The following is a 23000-nucleotide window of genomic DNA, read 5'->3' on the forward strand; positions in this document are numbered from 1 at the left end:
GGGGCTCAATCACAGGACCCCAGAATCATGACCCAAGCTGAAGGCAGACGCTTAACTGACTGAGCCACCCAGGCGCCCCTCATCTCAAGATTTTTAACCACATCTTCAAAGACCTTATTTTTTTCTATTTTTATTTTTTAGAGAGAGAGAGTGAGCTCACACAAGGTCAGGGGAAGGGCAGAGGGGAGGGAGAGAGAGAATTATAAGCAGGCTCCATATCTCATCTCACAACTCTAAGATCATGACCTGAGCTGAAATCAAGAGTTGGAGGCTTAACCTACTAAGCCATCCAGGCGCCTCATCTTCAAAGATTTTTAAAATTTTTTCCCATGTAAGGTAATATATCCACAGGCTTGGGGATTAGGACATGGAATCTTTGAGGGTCTAAAATTCTGCCTACCATATATATATGGAAAGTAAAAAAACTACTGCGTTTTAAGAGTTGTGTTTGGGCTGGGATTATTTTGCTCCAAAGGCCGTGTTCTTTCACATAGTGTACACAGGCTTTTATATTTCTCTTACACTGAATACACTTATCATCCATTCTGTTGTCAAAACCAGAAAGGCCAAGAAAAGTGGGGCAGAGGTCAAGTAAGACTAAATAATTTTCATGAGTTTTTGCTGTTTCCTGTAATTTTTTTTTATCAGTGATGTGTTCCAACAAAAAATCTGATAAAATTACTTTTACATTAGTCACTTGGAATAGTTCCTTCTATTGAATAGTAATGACCCTGAAGGGACTTTTTTCTTTTTTCTTTTCACAGGCAGATTATTAGTCACTTATTTCTGTCTCTTAAATATATGCCTAATTTAAAAAAAAAAAATCTTGTTTCAGAAAAGAAAAAAAAAATCCTTTTCCTAAGTGAAATTAAAATAGCTCTCAGTGTCCCCTGTTTTTTCACCATGTAAAAACATGTAGGTATATCTTAAATATGGTTTCAACACAGGGTTTCCTAAGAAAGTGAACATGATCTTAGGGCTTAGAGGTCATGAAATTCACAGTTTAATATAGAGCGCTTGTGTTAATTAGAAAGTTATTTTCTCGCATTTCACCTTTCACAGTTTGTGTTCCAGCTATCTTAAGTATCAGGAGGTTTCCCAACTATACTCCATGTTCTCTTCTCTTGAACTAGATGAACACAGTTCCCTTCAACGGGAGCCCTTCTGCCATTTCAGCCTTACTGTTTCATTTAGCTAACACATCATGACTGTAAGAACTAATTTTTCTCTTTTTCTCATAGTGAGGAGCTGTTTCAGGAATAGAAACAGAGATTTTATGAGTGTATGACTGACACAGAAATGTCACAGGAGTCAACATTTGACCTTTACTGACTATGTAGGGTCTTACTTTCAAAGTAGTTCCTAAATCAGCCATTTAATCATGGGGTCTGTCAGTAACTGTGAACTTAGACAAATTACTCAGTCCTTACTCAAGGAGCTCATTTTAAAATAAAAGTAATAATAATATCAGCTTCATTATTTAGTTGTACCAGTTAAATGGGAACACATATTTAAGTCTTTCATCAGTACTTCTGGATCATGATAAGTGACAATAAACCATCGTTTTATGTTATCACACCATGAGAATAATAGTAAAAGTATTGTTATTAGTTCTGCCATCTGTGTAGGAATTCCAAGATAATGTGAAATTTATCGAGGCTTACTTTCTGTCCTCTTTGACAACAAAATCATGAAGAAATGTAAAAAGGATAAACTTGAAAATTTATATTTACTTGTGCTGATGGTAATACAAGTTGAGAGATACCAAGTTTATGCTGAGAACTGAAGAGGCTTTTGCTGTAGCAAGCTGTTTTCAGTGTCATTTCGTTCCTCTTTCATTTTTAGGCGTGTGTAAGTAACTGAAGCCAAAACTTCGGTTAGAGGAAGTTCTAACCAGAATGTGAGCTTTTTCTCTTGTTTTTGTCACATTCTGACGCTGAAACTGCCGACTGAGTGAGCTGTCCTGTAAAAACTGGGCACAAAATGCACGATAGCAATCCACTGGAGGAAAATTTTATACCAGTTGACTTGCTGGCAACCTCAAGTAAGAAGCTGGACTGTATGACATGAATGTGGGAACTGAGGTGGTAAGATTATAGCAGTGATGGGATCTAGTTTCTGCAAAGGGAAAATGGTTAACAGTCTTTTAAAGAGTTTTCAAGGATGAGAGATGGAGTTCTAGGGGTTATAAATTAGTTTATAATTTGTGTAAAAATATGCAGATACTTAAGTGCACTTGTCCTAACAAGTAAGGAGAGAGAACTCTTAGAGAAAGATGTAAGAGAATGGGGTCAGGTTAAATTTATGATTGAGAATAAATATTTAAAAATTAATGTCATTGAAACATATACTAATATTTTATTAATATTATTAATTCATCAATCAGCTATTAAATATTAAAATTAAAAAATTAAATTAAACAAATGAAATTAAAAATTAAAAAACATTAATAAAAATTAATTTCACTGAGGGGCGCTTGGGTGGTGCAGTTGGTTAAGCACCCAACTCTTGATTTTGGCTCAGGTCATGATCTCAGGGTCATGAGATGGAGCCCCATGTTGGGGCTCCATGTGGAGTCTGCTTAAGACTGTCTCTCTCTTGGGATGCCTGGGTGGCTCAGTCGTTAAGTGTCTGCCTTCGGCTCAGGTCATGGTCCCAGGGTCCTGGGATTGAGCCCCGTGTCGGGCTCCCTGCTCAGCGAGAAGCCTGCTTCTCCCTCTCCCACTCCCCTGCTTGTGTTCCCTCTCTCGCTCTCTCTCTGTCAAATAAATAAATAAAATCTTTAAAAAAAAAACTGTCCCTCTCTCTCTTCCTCTGTCCTTCCCCCCACTCTCTAAAATAAATAAATCCATTATTAGAAATTATTTATTAGTATTACTTTATTAACAATATTAGTATTAAATATTAATTTATTTACTATTAGTGTTAAATCATTTATTAATATTAATATTATTTATTATTTATTATACACTTATTATTTATTATTAAAATTAACTTCACTGAAAAGAACAATACATAGTTGAAAGTGTTATATAGACACAGGGTATTATCATTATTAAATAAGGTAAAAAGGGGGCACCTGGGTAGCTTAGTCAGTTTAGTGTCTGCCTCAGGCTCAGGTTCTGGGATCGAGCCCCACGTCTGGCTCCCTGCTCAACGAGGAGTCTGCTTCTCCCTCTCCCTCTGCCCCTTCCTCCAGCTCGTGGACTCTCTCTCTCTCCCAAATAAATGAATAACACCCTTAAAAATAAATAAATAAATAAATAAATTAATTAATTAATTAATTAATTAATTAAAAGTAAAAAAATTTATCATGAAAGCTCATAGGAAAGAAAGAATTAAAAAGTAAAGAAAAGGTAAAATGAGTTTTTTTAACAAATAAAAAACATAAACAGAAGTCAAAGAAAAAACAGTAGAGCTTTCAAATGGAATTATCTTACATTGGCTACACAGTAAAAAGAAAATATCTAAATATACATATATAATCTCATATATATTATGCATTTATATGAAGCTTGAAACTTTTAAAAAAACACTTGTATTTGAGGCTTTATATGATGATTTAATAAGTGAAAAAAGGTATTTTGTACCTGTTGGGGAAAACTGAAGTGTTGTAATTTACGACTGAAAAAAATATTTTTGTCTTTGGTAGAGGTAGTAATCAATTTAGAGAGAAGGCAGTTCAGATGAGGAAAAGATGATTTCTAATTATTGTTAAATGACTTCATTTATTTCTTTATTCATTTGGTATTTTGAGTATTTCTATAACAGCTGCTTTAAAGTATATGTCAGATAATTCCAACATCTGTGTCATTTTAGCATTGGCTTTTCTTGATTTTCTTTTCCCATGAAAGTTGAAATTATCATGGTTATTCATATGCTGAGTAATTTTGGACTGTATTCCGGACATTTTGAATGAATATTTTGTTGTGAGACTTTTGACTTTACTTAAATTTTTGGAGTATATTAATGTTTTTGGTTTTAGCAGGCAATTACTCTGGCTATGTTCAGGTGTTCTGTGGGCTTTGATTCCAATGTCAGCTCACTTTTTGGATCCTTTGTAATGTTATTCACATCTTTCCTGCATGTGCATCAACCCAGTGGTCAATCTGGTAAACATTAATGAAAAGATTTCTAGTGTGGATAGAATATTAGAGAGAAATATACCTGTTTAGCCAAGAACATCTCTAGATGAAGTAGCTAAAAGTGTGTGCAGTAGCCAAAAGATGGAGTCAGAAGAGGGTTCCAATGATAAAATTTACAAGAGGTTTTAGATAATGTAGGATGTTTTGAGATATAATGTAAATGGAGAAAAATGTACAAAACAAATATACAGCTTAATGGATTATTCTAAGTTGAGCATCCTTGTTAAATACTGTCTTTGTTAGAGAAAAAAGTTTGCTATCCAGCTCAGAAGCCCTCCAAGTATTCTCTCGAATCACATTAAATTGATTTTTATGAGAATCATTTTCTCACTTTAATTTTGACTTTTTTTTTTTTTAAGATTTTATTTATTTATTTGACAGAGACAGAGATAGCGAGAGCAGGAACACAAGCAGCGGGAGTGGGAGAGGAAGAAGCAGGCTTCCCCTAGAGGAGGGAGCCTGATGTGGGACTCGATCCCAGGACCCTGGGATCATGACCTGAGCCGAAGGCAGACGCCTAACGACTGAGCCACCCAGGCGCCCAACTTTTTTTTTTTTTAAAGCCTTTTAAGTCTCTTTTATTTTTATTTTTTTTATTTTTATTTTTTAAAGATTTTATTTATTTATTTGACAGAGAGAGACACAGCGAGAGAGGGAACACAAGCAGGGGGAGTGGAAGAGGGAGAAGCAGGCTTCCCGCTGAGCAGGGAGCCCGATGCGGGGCTCGATCCCAGGACCCTGGGATCATGACCTGAGCCGAAGGCAGACGCTTAACGACTGAGCCACCCAGGCGCCCCTTAAGTCTCTTTTAATCAAAAGATTTCCTCATGGTTGCTTTTTAAAATTTGGCTTTCACTTTTTTCTTTAAGATTCAAGATAATTTATTATGTAGAATTTCCAACAGTCTGGAGTTTGTTGATTTCATTCCTGTTGCTTAATTGACATGATTCTCTCTCTCTTGTATTTCTATTAAAATGGTAGCTGGATCTGGAAGTTTAATGAGATTTTTATTTAGTTTTTGGGAGGGGTGCAAAGCTGTTCATGGATTAGTTGTGTGTTAAGATCAATTTTAATTTCTGTGAACAATTAAACTCAAGAGAGAAAATTGTAAATTCACAAAATGATAGGCCAATTGCCCCCTCTAGTGAAAAGGAAAGAAGTGAAAGTAACATTTTGATGGTTAATGCTTCTAGTAGTCTGATGTCTGTTCTGCATTTAATGGAAACATAAACAAAAACAAAAACATGTTTTCAATATTTATTTTTCCAGATTACCGGCATCCAAGGAAGCATTCTATTACCGTTACCCTGAATCAAGTCTTGGTTTTATCCACAGTCATATGTCTGATATTTATATTGCTTGGTATAATTATGAATTTGTTAGGTAAGTGAATTGTAATCTTTGTTCATCTAGACAAGTCCATTTTCCAAAAGAAGAGAGGACTTATTGATAATTTTCCTGTTCTTTACACTTCTTTACAGTTTAATTTCACTGAGTTAAATTCCAATTACCTTATAAGTGGGGTCTTAGATCTTAATTGTGTAATATAGAGGTCATGTTATTGGAAGCTTAATAGAAGGACCAGAGTCCGCATAAGGTAGAACCCAGTTGCCAATCATATTGTGCTTTAATTTATATTATTGCTAGGCCTTTAACCATGTAGTTTTAATCTATATGTATACATATATATTTATAAACTCATATATTTTAATTACAAACATATATTTATATACTTTATACGTTTATATATATACAATTTACTCTCAAATTACATTTTCTTTTTAAAAAATTTTTCTTTGGATTAAGGATATATAAAAATGAGCTATAATAGACATATAACATTATGTTAGTTTCAGGTGTACAATGTAATTGAAATTAAATGTTCAATTAAAATTACTTCAAAGGTATTACGTGTAGATCCTAGTGGAGGACACATCAAAATAGAGTTGTAGAAGCTGAATGTGTATGATTTATGAAATTGTGTTTATGTTTGAATATTGGCCAAGAATTCAGTAATTTTTAAACCATATATTAATGAGGCTTTAGGCTGAGATATTAGAAAGAAGAGAGGATCACAAAAAACATGGTGGTTTACAAAATACAGATGATCAACTTAGATGATCAGTTTTTTTGTTTTGTTTTTTAACCTTTTTCTATTACTATGCTATACGAGGTTAATTGACTTTTGTATATTGAACAATCCTTGCATTCTGGGATTAATTGCACTTAGTCATGGTATTTAATCTCTGCACCCCTCCCCCAAGTCATTGAGGTATAATTGACAAAAATTGTGTATATTTAAGGTGTATAACTTGATGTTTTGATATCTGTATATATGTGAAATAATCACTACAAATTAATCAACATATCCATCACTTCACAGTTACCTTTCTGTTGTCGAGAACACCAAAGATCTACCCTCTTAGCAGATTTTAAGTATACAATACAGCATTGTTAACTATAGTCACATTGTGTATGTTATATCTCCAGAACTTATTCTTCTTGCATGACTGAAACTTGGTACCCCTTGCCCAACATCTCAGTATTTCCCCCACTTTCCCTTCCTAGCAACGACCATTCTACTTTCTTCTTCTATGATTTTGACTATTTTATATTCCATATATGAAGTAAGATCATACAGTGCTTGTATTTCTGCGTCTGATTTATTTGATTTAGCACAGTGTCGTCCAGGCTTATCCAATTTGTCACAAATGGCAGGGTTGCTTCCACTTTAAAGGCTGAGTATTATTTATATATCTTGGGTATTTTGAAAATGCTGCAATGGATAGGGGAATGCAGATATTTCTTTAAGATAATGATTTTATTTCTTTTAGATATAACCCCAGAAGCAGGGTTACTAGATCATAAGGTAGTTCTATTTTTAATTTTTTGAGAAACCTTCATACTGTTTTCCATAATGGCTGTACCAATTTACATTCTCATGAACAGTGTACAACGGTTCCCTTTTCTCCACATTCTTGGCAGCACTGGTTGTCTTTTGTCTTTTAAAAAATAGCCATTTTAACAAGTGTGAGGTGATAACTCATTGTGGTTTTCAGGGACAAAGATTTATTTTACTTCTATAACACACATGCTTGCATGAATACAAGCAAATCAGATGGAAAGAGAGAGAAGTGAGAGAATATCAAAACTACTAACTGGCTGTACAACAGTGCAGGCATAGAGGTATTGTGGTCTTCTTGTCCAGAGACTCTAGCTTCTTCTAGCCCCCACTTTTTTGGAATATATAGCCAGTTTTCCCAGACAACACATTATTCTTGGATTGCATACCCTGGAAGCAATTTAGCTAATGAAGATGCCCTTATAGCTTAAAACACACTTGCACTGTATCAAATGTAAGCCAAGCTTTGCTGTAGAAAATTACAAGAATATTCCTCTATACCTCCACCCCAACCTGAGTAATAACATAAAACCTACCCTGCTGTTATTATATCCAGATGTAATATCCTAACAAGCTTTTCAAGTGCTGCTTACAAATCCTAGAGTCAATAATACTTGGAATATTCCATGTTCCAGGGGATCCTTATTTATTTTTTAATATTTTTATGATTCCATGGATAACGATCTATTCTTGCCATTCTATAACCAAAAATAAAATACCTTATACATTGATGAAGCAAAAATAGAGATTTGAATTAACATTACTTAATAAAGAAGCTGTAAATAGGAGAAAATGGTCATAAAAGTGGAAGAGTCAGCTACCAGTGGATCAATAAAGACCATCTGAAAAAAACTTTCCACGCTCTGAATCCTACTTGAAGGGAGCATCTCTCCTGGTTATATGGGAAGTGTATCAGAAAAGCCTGTCCAATGGAATATTGTCAGCTTCAAAATATAGAAAGCATCACAAAATTTCCTTAGTAGAAGGAAGCTCCTTAGTAGAAGAATGCTCAGGGTAAAACTACTTCTTTTACCCTCATGGGACTCTTTAGACATGTATCCGACCATTTCATCTCAAGAAACTCTTCACAAAAGGTATCTATACCCTGCACCTCATTTTATTTAGGAAAGTATCTAGAGCTCTTGAACTATCTGTTCTCTAAGGCTGATAAAATGTTGCTATTGATGTACCTAATATTTTAAGGAAAGGTAACATTGTTGAAATCCAAGTAGACAGGTATATAGTCCAGAGTTTAAGGCATTATTTATTCTTTTTTCAATTCATCCACTAACTAAGGCATTACTTGAATCTTAGCTTTGACATTTGCTGTGTAATATATGCAATGACTTTCAAAATTCTATTCCTCATTTGAAATATAAGGATAATACATTTAGTATTTCACATGACTATTTTTTTTTTAATTTTTTTTTATTGTTATGTTAATCCCCATACATTACATCATTAGTTTTAGATATAGTGTTCCATGATTCATTGTTTGTGCATAACACCCAGTGCTCCATGTAGAACGTGCCCTCCTCAATACCCATCACCAGGCTAACCCATCCTCCCAACCCCCTCCCCTCTAGAACCCTCAGTTTGTTTTTCAGAGTCCATTGTCTCTCATGGTTCTTCTCCCCCTCCGATTTCCCCCCCTTCATTCTTCCCCTCCTGCTACATTCTTCTTCTTCTTTTTTTCTTTCTTAACATATATTGCATTATTTGTTTCAGAGGTACAGATCTGAGATTCAACAGTCTTGCACAATTCACAGCGCTTACCAGAACACATACCCTCCCCAGTGTCCATCACCCAGTCACCCCATCCCTCCCACCCCACCCCCCACTCCAGCAACCCTCAGTTTGTTTCCTGAGATTAAGAATTCCTCATATCAGTGAGGTCATATGATACATGTCTTTCTCTGTTTGACTTATTTCGCTCAGCATAATACCCTCCAGTTCCATCCACGTCGTTGCAAATGGCAAGATCTTATTCCTTTTGATGGCTGCATAATATTCCATTGTATATATATACCACATCCTCTTTATCCATTCATCTGTTGATGGACATCTTGGCTCTTTCCACAGTTTGGCTATTGTGGACATTGCTGCTATAAACATCGGGGTGCACGTAGCCTTTCGGGTCCCTACTTTTGTATCTTTGGGGTAAATACCCAGTAGTGCAATTGCTGGATCATATGGTAGCTCTATTTTCAACTTTTTGAGGAACCTCCATACTGTTTTCCAGAGTGGCTGCACCAGCTTGCATTCCCACCAACAGTGTAGGAGGGTTCCCCTTTCTCCGCATCCTCGCCAACATCTGTCATTTCCTGACTTGTTAATTTTAGCCATTCTGACTGGTGTGAGGTGGTATCTCATTGAGGTTTTGATTTGGATTTCCCTGATGCCGAGCGATATTGAACACTTTTTCATGTGTCTGTTGGCCATTTGGATGTCTTCTTTGGAAAAATGTCTGTTCATGTCTTCTGCCCATTTCTTGATTGGATTCTTTGTTCTTTTGGTGTTGAGTTTGATGAGTTCTTTATAGATTTTGGATACTAGCCCTTTATCTGATATGTCATTTGCAAATATCTTCTCCCATTCTGTCAGTTGTCTTTTGGTTTTGTTGACTGTTTCCTTTGCTTTGCAAAAGCTTTTTATCTTGATGAAGTCCCAATAGTTCATTTTTGCCCTTGCTTCCCTTGCCTTTGGCGATGTTTCTAGGAAGAAGTTGCTGCGGCTGAGGTCGAAGAGGTTGCTGCCTGTGTTCTCCTTTAGGATTTTGATGGACTCCTGTCTCACATTGAGGTCTTTCAACCATTTGGAGTCTATTTTTGTGTGTGGTGTAAGGAAATGGTCCAGTTTCATTCTTCTGCATGTGGCTGTCCAATTTTCCCAACACCATTTGTTGAAGAGACTGTCTTTTTTCCATTGGACATTCTTTCCTGCTTTGTCAAAGATTAGTTGACCATAGAGTTGAGGGTCCATTTCTGGGCTCTCCACTCTGTTCCATTGATCTATGTGTCTGTTTTTGTGCCAGTACCATACTGTCTTGATGATGACAGCTTTGTAGTAGAGCTGGAAGTCCGGAATTGTGATGCCGCCAGCTTTGCTTTTCTTTTTCAACATTCCTCTGGCTATGCGGGGTCTTTTCTGGTTCCATACAAATTTTAGGATTATTTGTTCCATTTCTTTGAAGAAAGTGGATGGTATTTTGATGGGGATTGCATTGAATGTGTAGATTGCTCTAGGTAGGATTGACATCTTCACAATATTTGTTCTTCCAATCCATGAGCATGGAACGTTTTTCCATTTCTTTGTGTCTTCCTCAATTTCTTTCATGAGTATTTTATAGTTTTCTGAGTACAGATCCTTTGCCTCTTTGGTTAGATTTATTCCTAGGTATCTTATGGTTTTGGGTGCAATTGTAAATGGGATCGACTCCTTAATTTCTCTTTCTTCTGACTTGTTGTTGGTGTATAGGAATGCCACTGACTTCTGTGCATTGATTTTATATCCTGCCACTTTACTGAATTCCTGTATGAGTTCTAGCAATTTTGGGGTGGAGTCTTTGGGATTTTCCACATAAAGTATCATATCATCTGCAAAGAGTGAGAGTTTGACTTCTTCTTTGCCAATTTGGATGCCTTTGATTTCTTTTTGTTGTCTGATTGCTGTGGCTAGGACTTCCAATACTATGTTGAATAGCAGTGGTGATAGTGGACATCCCTGCCGCGTTCCTGACCTTAGGGGGAAAGCTCTCAGTTTTTCCCCATTGAGAATGATATTCGCTGTAGGTTTTTCATAGATGGCTTTTATGATATTGAGGTATGTACCCTCTATCCCTATACTCTGAAGAGTTTTGATCAAGAAAGGATGCTGTACTTTGTCAAATGCTTTTTCTGCATCTATTGAGAGGATCATATGATTCTTGTTCTTTCTTTTGTTAATGTATTGTATCACGTTGATTGATTTGCGGATGTTGAACCAACCTTGCAGCCCAGGGATAAATCCCACTTGGTCGTGGTGAATAATCCTTTTCATGTACTGTTGGATCCTATTGGCTAGTATTTTGGTGAGAATTTTTGCATCCATGTTCATCAGGGATATTGGTCTGTAATTCTCCTTTTTGATGGGGTCTTTGTCTGGTTTTGGGATCAAGGTAATGCTGGCCTCATAAAATGAGTTTGGAAGTTTTCCTTCCATTTCTATTTTTTGGAACAGTTTCAGAAGGATAGGTATTAATTCTTCTTGAAATGTTTGGTAGAATTCCCCTGGGAAGCCATCTGGCCCTGGGCTTTTGTGTTTTGGGAGATTTTTGATGACTGCTTCTATTTCCTTAGTGGTTATAGGTCTGTTCAGGTGTTCTATTTCTTCCTGGTTCAGTTTTGGTAGTTGATACATCTCTAGGAATGCATCCATTACTTCCAGGTTATCTAATTTGCTGGCATAGAGTTGCTCATAATATGTTCTTATAATTGTTTGTATTTCTTTGGTGTTGGTTGTGATTTCTCCTCTTTCATTCATGATTTTGTTGATTTGGGTCATTTCTCTTTTCTTCTTGATAAGTCTGGCCAGGGGCTTATCAATCTTGTTAATTCTTTCAAAGAACCAGCTCCTAGTTTCGTTGATCTGTTCTACTGTTCTTTTGGTTTCTATTTCATTGATTTCTGCTCTGATCTTTATTATTTCTCTTCTCCTGCTGGGTTTAGGCTTTATTTGCTGTTCTTTCTCCAGCTCCTTTAGGTGTAGGGTTAGGTTGTGTACTTGAGACCTTTCTTGTTTCTTGAGAAAGGCTTGTATTGCTATATACTTTCCTCTTAGGACTGCCTTTGCTGTATCCCAAAGATTTTGAATAGTTGTGTTTTCATTTTCATTGGTTTCCATGAATTTTTTTAATTCTTCTTTAATTTCCTGGTTGACCCATTCATTCTTCAGTAGGATGCTCTTTAGCCTCCATGTATTTGAGTTCTTTCCGACTTTCCTCTTGTGATTGAGTTCTAGTTTCAAAGCATTGTGGTCTGAAAATAGGCAGGGAATGATCCCAATCTTCTGGTACCGGTTGAGACCTGATTTATGACCTAGGATGTGATCTATTCTGGAGAAGGTTCCATGGGCACTAGAGAAGAATGTGTATTCCGTTGCTTTGGGATGGAATGTTCTGAATATGTCTGCGAAGTCCATTTGGTCCAGTGTGTCATTTAAAGTCTTTATTTCCTTGTTGATCTTTTGCTTAGATGATCTGTCCATTTCAGTGAGGGGGGTGTTAAAGTCCCCCACTATTATTGTATTGTTGTCGATGTGTTTCTTTGCTTTTGTTATTAATTGCCTTATATAATTGGCTGCTCCCATGTTAGGGGCATAGATATTTACAATTGTTAGATCTTCTTGTTGGATAGACCCTTTAAGTAGGATATAGTGTCCTTCCTCATCTCTTATTACAGTCTTTGGTTTAAAATCTAATTTGTCTGATATAAGGATTGCCACCCCAGCTTTCTTTTGGTGTCCATTAGCATGGTAAATGGTTTTCCACCCCCTCACTTTCAATCTGGGGGTGTCTTTGGGTCTAAAATGAGTCTCTTGCAGACAGCATATCGATGGGTCTTGTTTTTTAATCCAATTTGATACCCTGTGTCTTTTGATTGGGGCATTTAGCCCATTTACATTCAGGGTAACTATTGAAAGATAGGAATTCAGTGCCATTGTACTGCCTGTAAAGTGACTGTTACTGTATATTGTTTGTGTTCCTTTCTGGTCTATGTTGCTTTTAGGCTCTCTCTTTGCTTAGAGGACCCCTTTCAATATTTGTTGTAGGGCTGGTTTCGTGTTTGCAAATTCCTTTAGTTTTTGTTTGTCCTGGAAGCTTTTTATCTCTCCTTCAATTTTCAATGACAGCCTAGCTGGATATAGTATTCTTGGCTGCATATTTTTCTCATTTAGTGCTCTGAATATATCCTGCCAGTCCTTTCTGGCCTGCCAGGTCTCTGTGGATAGGTCTGTTGCCAATCTAATGTTTCTACCATTGTAGGTTACATATCTCTTCTCCCGAGCTGCTTTCAGGATTTTCTCTTTGTCTCTGAGACTCGTAAGTTTTACTATTAGATGTCGGGGTGTTGACCTATTTTTATTGATTTTGAGAGGGGTTCTCTGTGCTTCCTGGATTTTGATGCCTGTTTCCTTCCCCAAATTAGGGAAGTTCTCTGCTATAATTTGCTCCATTATACCTTCTGCCCCTCTCTCTCTTTCTTCTTCTTCTGGGATCCCAATTATTCTAATGTTGTTTCGTCTTATGGTATCGTTTATCTCTCGAATTCTGCCCTCGTGATCCAGTAGTTGTTTATCTCTCTTTTTCTCAGCTTCTTTATTTTCCATCATTTGGTCTTCTATCTCACTGATTCTTTCTTCTGCCTCATTTATCCTAGCAGTTAGCGCCCCCATATTTGATTGCACCTCATTGATAGCCTTTTTGATTTCTACTTGGTTAGATTTTAGTTCTTTTACTTCTCCAGAAAGGGTTTCTCTAATAACTTCCATGCTTTTTTCAAGCCCAGCTAGTATCTTTAAAGTGATGATTCTGAACTCTAGATCTGACATCGTACTAATGTCCGTATTGAGTAGGTCCCTGGCAGTCGGTACTACCTCTTGTTCTTTTTGTTGAGGTGATTTTTTCCGTCTTGTCATTTTGTGCAGAGGAGAATAGATTAATGAGAGAACAAAATGCTAGCAGGGTAACAACGTCCCCAGAAAATATACTCTAAACAAATCAGAAAAGACCTGAAGCAGTGGGAAAAGAAAGGGAAAGAGAGAAAAAAGAAAAGGAAAGAAAAAAAGAAAAAAGAAAAAGATAAAGATAAAAACAAACAAAAGCAGAACAAAACAAAACAAAACAAAAACAGAATGTGCTCAAATATGATCAGGCTGGATTATAGCTCAGTGCCACACACTAGATTTTGGGTGTATTTTGGTCTGTTAAAAGAAAGTCCCTCCCAAAATTTTAAAGAAAGAAAAACTTGTATATGTACAAAAATAAGGGTTGATATGATGAAGGGATGGAATATGACTGTAAAGATGGAAATTATAAAAAATTTTTTTAAAAAAGGATTTGATAAGTTGTTTGAAAAAAGAAAGAAGAGGATTAAAAAAAGGGAGAGAATGTGATCAGGCAGGGGAGTAGAAAAAAACCATACACTAGAGATTTAGATTATATTTTGATCTGTTAGAAGAAACTATCTCAAGATTTTAAAGAGAGAACAACTTATATATATATGCCAAAAATACGGGTAACTACTATGAAGGGATAGAATATGACTTTAAAAATGAAAAATAAAAATGTTTTTTTTTAAAAAAAGGGATTGATAAGATGTTGGTTGAAAAAGGGAAAAAGAAAAATTCAAAAAAAAGAAAAAAGGAAAAAAGAAAAAAAGTTAAAAAAAAATAATAATAATTAACTTTGAAAGACTAAAGAATCATGGTAAAAAAGCCATGAATTCTATGTGCAGTATTTCCCTAGCGCTGGAGTTCTGCCGTTCTCATTGATCGGTAAACTTGGTCTTGGCTGGCTGTTCTCGCTGATCTTCTGGGGGAGGGGCCTGTTGCCGTGGTTCCCAAATGTCTTTGCCGGAGGCAAAATTGCCCCGCCCTTGCCGGTCCGGGCTAAGTAATCTGCTCGGGTTTGCTCTCCGGAGCTTTTGTTCCCTGCAAGCTTTCCGTACAGCTTTGGAGGCGGAGAGTGAAAATGGTGGCCTCCCAGTCTCCGCCCCGGCGGAGCCGAGAACTCGGGGTCCTGCTCCTCAGCGAGCCCCCAGAGAAAAGCCGTCAGTCACTCCCGTCTCCCCAGTCTCCGGCCACACTCCGCGCTCACTCGGCCTGTGACCGCGCCTTTCTATCTGGCACCCGACCCCGGGTGGTGTCTCCGAACCCAGCAAATCCCCGCGGTGCGCTCCCGCACCTCTCCTCCCGGGGGAAGAAGGTGAGTCTCCCCGGATCTGCCGCTTGTGGGGTCCCTGCTGGAGGAGCAGTGGCCTGACTGTGCCGCGGATCACGGTTTATGGCAACCCCGAGCTGAGAGTCCGCGCCTGGGCTCCGTCTCTGCAGCCGGCTTCCCTGCTCCGATACCTGGGAGCTCTGCTGCACTCAGGCACCCCCGGTCTTCCTGTGACCCCGAGGGTCCTGAGACCACACTGTCCCGCGAGGGTTCCACCCCCCACTTCGCCACCAGAGTGACGTCCCTCAGCGGAGCAGACTTCTAAAAGTTCCGATTTTGTGCTCCGTGGCTCTATCACTTGCCAGAAGCGGCCGACGGAGGCCCCTCCCCCGCCGTCTATCCTCCCGAATATCGCCTCGGATTCACTTCTCCGCACGTCCTACCTTCCAGAAAGTGGTCGCTTTTCTGTTCAGAGAGTTGTTGCTATTCTTTTCTTCGATCTCCTGTTGCGTTTGTAGGTGTTCAGAATGGTTTGATCCCTATCCAGCTGAATTCCTGAGAGGAGACGAAATCCAGGTCTCCTACTCCTCCGCCATCTTGCTCCGCCCCCTAGATCTCACATGACTATTGAAAAGTGTATTAGAAAGCACTTGGTAATATATATAGGAAAATATAAAAGCAAGTTGTTTTTATTTTTAGTAACTGGAAGAAAATTGCATCAGATATCATCAGAGTGTTTTGAAGCTGCATGCCCAGAAACCTGGATTGGTTTCCAAAGAAAGTGTTTCTATTTTTCTGATGACATCAAGAATTGGACATTCAGCCAGAGGTTTTGTGACTCACATGGTGCTGATCTTGTTCAGGTTGAAACCATCCAGGAACTGGTAAGAAAATACTTCTACCTAGAATAAAAAAAATTGGCTCCTCCAATATGCTATGTAATTCTATGTGAGAATGTCTAAAATACAGGTTTAGATATCTGCCTAGATATTGATTTTTTAACATAAGGAGAGAAAAGCCAGCAGATGCTACATTCTGCAGTGGGCCATCTACAATTACCTTAACATTCATAGCAGGAAGGTGGCCAGAGAGCAAGTCAGTGCTTTCTTTGACTTATGAGCAAGAAGTATGCAAATAGAATTAGACAGGGAAACATAATTTTAAATTGTATTAAGTTAACATTGCTTCAAAATGAATCAGGCAGGAGTGATATCAGAGAAGATGGCAGAGTAGAAAGCTCCTGGAGTCTGTACCTAAACAACTATTGAGCTGGCAGAAACTCTCTCAAGTAACTGAGTTGGAACTCTGGAGTCTTGCAGCATCCAAGGAATAACTTAATGAAGAGGTTAGTAAATTTCACTTAATCCCAGTGAAGTTCAGCTTTCCCATGCAGTGGCTACCATTCCCCACACCTCATCATGGCTGGGAGATATGGGGACTTCTGGCCATGTTCCTGGTAAAACTTGCTGGATCCAGGATGGCCAATAAGAACATTGGTCTTCAAATATTGTGGTTATGTGCTGTTATTTTTGAGTGCTGCTCTTCATTGCCAAGGGGCAGATACAGAGGTGGGCTGCCATTTTTTCTTTCAACTTCTACCAACTGAAGTGATTTCCAAGGGATTTAAAGAAACAGTACTTGTTTTTTTCCCCTTTTGGGAGCCAGGCATTTAAGAAAATCTTTGGCAGGGAACTGGCTGACCATAGAAATAACAAAATAAAAATTTCAGTGACCACACACAGTAAGGAATACACATTTTGCAAAAATTATTAGGAAAAGTCACAGACAGTGGTTCCAAATCTCAATAATCAAAATTCAACAATCTCTGAAGAAAAGAATTATATTCCCAGAGTTAACACCATAAAATATTCATAATGTCCAGTTCTGAACAAAGAAATTACAGAGCACACAGATGAATAGGAAGGCATAACCCATTCACAGGGAGATATATCTGAAAGAAACCATCCCTGAGGGAGCCCAGACATTGGAAATATTAGTCAAAGATGTAAAATCTACTGTACTAAATATGGTCAATGAGCTAAAGAAAACCATAGACAGAAAAAGTAAAAGAAATCGGGAAAATGATATATAAATAAAACGAGAATATCAATAAAGAAGTAGAAATTATTAAAAGGAACCAAATAGAAATTCTGGAACGGAAAAGCACAATAATTGAAATGAAAAAACTCACTAGAGTCTTCCTTTGAACAGGAAGAAGGAAGGATCAGCAAACTTGAAGATAAGATAATTGAGAGTATCCCGTTTGAGGGCACCTGGGTGGCTCAGTTGGTTAAGCAACTGCCTTCGGCTCAGGTCATGATCCCGGAGTCCTGGGATCGAGTCCCACATCAGGTTCCCAGCTTAGTGGGGAGTCTGCTTCTCCCTCTGACCCTCTCCCCTCTCATGCTATTTCTCTCTCTCTCGCTCTCTAATAAATAAATAAATAAAATCTTTAGAAAAAAAAAAAAGAAAGTATCCCGTTTGGGAATAGAAAGAAAAGAAAAAAAAAACCCAAAAATAAATGAACAGATCCTGAAGGAACTGTGGTATCATCAAGCAAACCAATATATGCATTGTAGGGATCTCAGAAGGAAAAGAAAAAAAGTAGGAGAAATATGTAAAGAAATAATGGCCCAAAGCTTCCCAAAGTTGAGAAAGGAGATGCATATACATGTCCAAGAGCCTCAACAAACTCCTAAGCAAGATAAATTCAAAGAAATCCACACTAAGACAAATTAGAGTCAAGTTATCAAAAACCAAAGAGAAATTGGAAAGCAGCAAGAGAAGGGACTAGTCAGGTGTTGGGATCCTTAGTAAGATTAACAGTTGATTTATCCTGAGATACTATAGAAGCCAGAAAGCAGTGGAATGACATATTTTAAATTCTGCAAAAAAAACCTGCCGGTCAAGATTCTGTGACTGTCGGGACACCTGGATGGTTCAGTTGGTTAAGAGTCTGCCTTAAGCTCAGGTCATGATCCCAGAGTCCTGGGATTGAGTCCCGCATTGGGCTCATTGCTCAGCGGGGAGCCTGCTTCTCCCTCTCCCTCTGCCTGCTTGTGCTCTGTCTCTCTCTCTGACAAAAAAATAAATAAATAAAATCTTAAAAAAAAGAATTCGGTATTTGTCAAAACAATCTTTCAGAATAGGGGAAAAAATAAGATACTTCTAGACAAATAGCAGCTAAGGGAGTTTCTTAGCAGTAGACCCATCCTTAAGCAACTATAAAGTCTGAAATTAAAGTACATTAGATAGTAACTCAGAGACGAAATAATAAAGAACACTCATAAAGGTAACCACACAGATAAATATAAAGCCAGTATTACTATACTCTTGGTTTAGTTTGTAATTCTCTCTTTTTACATACAATTTAACAGGTGAATTCATAATACAATATTATAGATCTATGTTAATGGGCATACAATGTATACATATATAATCTATGACAATAATATAAAGATGGGGTTGGAGATGTATAGGGACAAAATGCATATATATGACTGGCAGTTGGATAAAAACAAAATGAGATCCATCTATATGCTCTCTATCAGAGACTCACCATAGATATAAAGACACAATGGATCGTGGATCACCACATCAAAAACTAATGATGTATTGTATGGTGACTAACATAACATAATAAAATAAAATAAAAAAAGACACAAAGAAGTTTAAAGTGAAAGGATGGAAAAAGATATTAAATGCAAATAGTAACCAAAATGAGCTGTGTGGCTATATTCTTGTTGGACGAAATAGACAAAAGCAAAAAAGTTTATGACACAAAGAAGGATATTATATCTTGATACAAATTTTGATACATCAAGATCTAACAATTTTAAACATATAATACCCTAATAACACAGTCCCAAAATATATGAAGGAACGATTGACAGAACTGAAAGGAGAAATAGATAGTTCTATTATAATAGTTGAAGACTTCATGATTCCACTTTCAATAACGGGTAGAACAATCAGACAGAAGAACAGTGAGGAAATAGAAGTCTTGAACAGTTCTACAAACCAATTAGACCTAAAAGATATGCGGAACACTCCACCCAACAAGAACAGAACATATTCTTCTCAAATGCACATGGAACATTTTTTCAGGATAGATCATATGATAGGCCACCAAACAAGTTAGTAAATTTGAGAAGATTGAAATCATATAAAGTTACTTTTGCAATCACAATGGAATGAAACTAGAAATCAACAATAGAAGGAAAACTGGAAAATTCACAAATATGTAGAAATTAAACAACCCACTGTTAAACATCCAGTGAACAAGAAAGAAATCATAAGGGAAATTAGAAAATACCTTGAGACAAATGAGATGAAAATACAACATACCAAAACTTAAGATATGTGGTAGAAGCAATACTAAGAGGGAAATTTAGAGCTGTAAATGCCTATCTTAAAGAAAAAAAAAGAAATATTTAAAATCAGTATCCCAATTGTATATCTCAAGGAAAAGCGAAAATAAATATCATCTTTATGACTTAAAAGTAAAAATTTCCCTAAGGAGTCATTAAATCCACTAATCATAAAGAAAAATCATACATTTAATTATATTGAAATTAATACTTGTAATCATAAAAAGATGCTCTAAGTGTTAACAAAGATGTGTAGCATGGAAAACTGGCCTATAATGCTGGTGTGTATAATTTCTTACAATGACATCAGAAAAGAATTTGGTGTCATTTGGTAAAATTGACAATAAGTATTCACTGTGCCATGATCATTCATTCCAGGACAGGTGCCAAGAATGTCATAACAGCATTCATAATAACTTCAAACTTTAAATAATGCTAGTGGAAATCAATAATAGAATAGATAAACAAATTGTGGAATATTAATACAAAGTGGCACTATGCTGAATTAAGAGCAAATTATCAGTAATTTCTCTCAGTTTTAATATTTATGTGTGTATGCTACTATGGCATATCTATTCTCTCTGTATTATTAAACAACACAAAATTAAAAAGGAGAAAATTATAAGAGCAGTTAAGAATATAGCATAGAGGGGCACCTGGGTGGCTCAGTCCGTTAAGTGTCTGCCTTCAGCTCAGGTCATGATCCTGGGGTCCTGGGATCGAGCCCCTCTGCCACTACCTCCTGCTTGTGCCTCTCTCTCTGTGTCAAATAAATAAACAAAATATTAAAAAAAAAGAATATAGCATAGAAGCAACACTTCTTCTGGGAGAGGCCAGATAATGACAGGTTAACTCATATCATCTTTGTTTTCTAAAAGAATTTCCTATTGAGGTATAAAGGCCCTTATGACCACTGGATTGGGCTCAGCAGAGAACAAGGCCAACCATGGAAATGGATAAATGGCACTGAATGGACCAGCTGGTAAGTTCTGAAAAATATGATAGCAATATTTGTATTTGGATTTACATTGCATGAAACCAAACGTGTTCTCCAGTTACATCCTCCAAAAATTTTTTATTTTAAGATTAGTTATAAAGGAATAAAGTGAAAAATTGTAGGTTGCAGAGGTTTTGAAAGCTCCTCCAACCAATACAAAACCTATCATATGTGGCATGCTAGAATGGTGAACTTGACAACCACCTCCTCTATGTCATTGACCAACTCTTTCATGTTGAGCAAACTACACAATCTTTAAGTCTGTTGCTTACCTCTACAGCAAAATTAATTGTACTTGCTCGATTGATCTCACAGGGTTGATGTGAGAATCAGAGATTTTGATGTATATGGGTGCACTACTTAAACTTTAAAATCTTATATAAATGCAAGTTAAATTATTACATTAAACTATCACTGCATCAATCTTCAACCATTTACATAAGGATGAGTGATGGTAATGGCATCCATTATTTATAAGATCATAATTATAATGTTTAGCACAAGTACAGTTTGGCATTGTCAAATTTAATCTCAATCATATATCTATTGGATCTTTATATTACGGGAAAAGTTTTGGATAATGTTGGAAGACTTGGATTCAGACAATTTTGCTAAATGTTTTCTTGTCTGAGGACATGAGGAGGTTTTGAAAAGTTGCTTTATGAGGTTATGAAAAGTAGCCAGCATTGGAAATATCACTTTATTTGGTGAAAAGGGCACTGGGTAGGACAGTGGTAGTTTTGAAAACTAGTTCTTACCTAGTAGCTTTTTGATCTTGGACAGATGTTAAGTTTTAGGAGTTAGAACTCATATTTACACACTGTTGTATGTGCAGTGCTTAGCACATTGTGGATGCTTGTTAAATATTTAGTATTAACCTTTACCTCTTCCTCTATAATACTGAAATAGTAATGTTTACATCATCTAATTCTGTAAGTGTTTAAAGGAGCAAATATATTGTTAACTATATATTTATTAAGGGCTAGCTTGTCTCAGCAATAGGCAAATCATGTCACACTATAGCAATTTCACATGGTACAGAAGAAAAACTTATAGTCTAAATGCTGACCCAGATGTCTGTGTCAGGCCATTTAAATGCTAATGAATACCACAGGAGAAAATCAGGGCCCAAGAACAACAACAACAAAATTACCTGTAATATAGCAGCATTTCTTCCCTCTTCTCTTTCCCAAAGTGAAGAAGGTGGGAATAGCATGGGCCCTGTATTTTCATCGATTTAGGCATGAATCGTAGTTTTACTTGTTATAGAATCTTGGGAAATTCTGTTGTTTTTGTTTGTTTGTTTGTTGTTGTTGTTTTTGTCCATAAAAAGAGATAATATATATCTCAGAGGGTAATTTTTAATATTAAAGAGATGATGTGTGTAATGCATCTTATATTTAGAGGCTGAATTAATGTTAGTTTCCTTATTTTCTCATCTTTATTCCCTCTGCTTTTGGAGAAATATCTGGTGGCCAATTGATTGATTCTGCTTCTTCCATTGCAGTTTTCCTATCAGAGGAGGAGGAGAATGTGCCTATTTGAATGACAAAGGTGCCAGTAGTGCTAGGCATTACACGGAGAGGAAGTGGATCTGTTCCAAACCAGACACATATGCCCATATGCAGAGACAAAGCTCTATCTGACCTTCATATACTCATTGTGACCATGCCACTAAATTTTTATTTTTCATCTTGTTTATTAGAAACTGTATTTTTTTATTCTGAGTTTTTTTTTTTTTTTTTTTTTTTGAGAGAGAGAGAATGAGAGACAGAGAGCATGAGAGGAAGGAGGGTCAGAGGGAGAAGCAGACTCCCCGCCGAGCAGGGAGCCCGATGCAGGACTCGATCCCGGGACTCCAGGATCATGACCTGAGCTGAAGGCAGTCGCTTAACCAACTGAGCCACCCAGGCGCCCTATTCTGAGTTTTTTTATGTGGTGATCTGTGGGTTCAAGCCCCACTTTGGGTTCCCTCCCTGCACCAGGATCCCTGCTCCGTGGGAAGCCTGCTTCTCCCTCTCCCACTGGCCCCTGCTCTCGCTATCTCTCTCTCTGTCAAATAAATAAATAAAATCTTTAAAAATAAAATAAAATAAAATAAGACATGAATATAACCTGACATTCTTTGTATATAGTTGGCGTTTTGTTATAAATTTTATAAATTTTCTCTCAAAACCCTGTGCAGGACAAAAAGCTTTCATTCTAGAATTACTTATTGAAAGAGTAGAAGCAGTTTTCTTTCTATTTAACTTCTTAGTCTTATTACACTCTCAGAACATTCTCTAATGTTACTAATATTATACTATGTGTTAACTAACTAGAATTTAAATAAAAACTTGAAGCAAACAAACAAAAGAGGTTAAAAAAATGATGTGTACTTTTCACCTATTTCACCCATCCCCCCTACCCACCTCCCCTGTGGTAACCATCAGTTCGTTCTCTATAGTTAAGAGTCGGTTTGTCTCTCTCTTTTTTTCCTTTGCTCATTTGTTTTGTTTCTTAAATTCTACATATGAGTGAAATCATATGGTATTTGTCTTTTTCTGACATATTTTGCTTACATTATACTCTGTAGCTTCATCCATGTTGTTGCAAATGGCAAGATTTCATTTTTTATGGCTGAATAATATTCCATTGTAGATACCACATCTTTGTTTGTTTCAAGTTT

The 23000-nt window shown here is 36.8% G+C and overlaps 1 protein-coding gene across 1 annotated transcript; it reads left to right on the plus strand.

Annotated features, from left to right (window-relative positions):
* Positions 1-1866: 1866 nt before the first annotated feature.
* On the plus strand, positions 1867-22073 carry CLEC2D (C-type lectin domain family 2 member D). Its single transcript, XM_032391035.1, has 5 exons — positions 1867-2044; positions 5415-5528; positions 15665-15849; positions 20214-20317; positions 21840-22073. Exons 1-5 carry the CDS (start codon positions 1984-1986, stop codon positions 21976-21978), a joined length of 603 nt encoding a protein of 200 aa, XP_032246926.1. The 5' UTR covers positions 1867-1983; the 3' UTR covers positions 21979-22073.
* Positions 22074-23000: the final 927 nt, after the last annotated feature.

This window comes from Phoca vitulina, unplaced genomic scaffold (genome assembly GCF_004348235.1).
Source record: "Phoca vitulina isolate PV1807 unplaced genomic scaffold, GSC_HSeal_1.0 scaffold59, whole genome shotgun sequence".
NCBI lineage: Eukaryota > Metazoa > Chordata > Mammalia > Carnivora > Phocidae > Phoca > Phoca vitulina.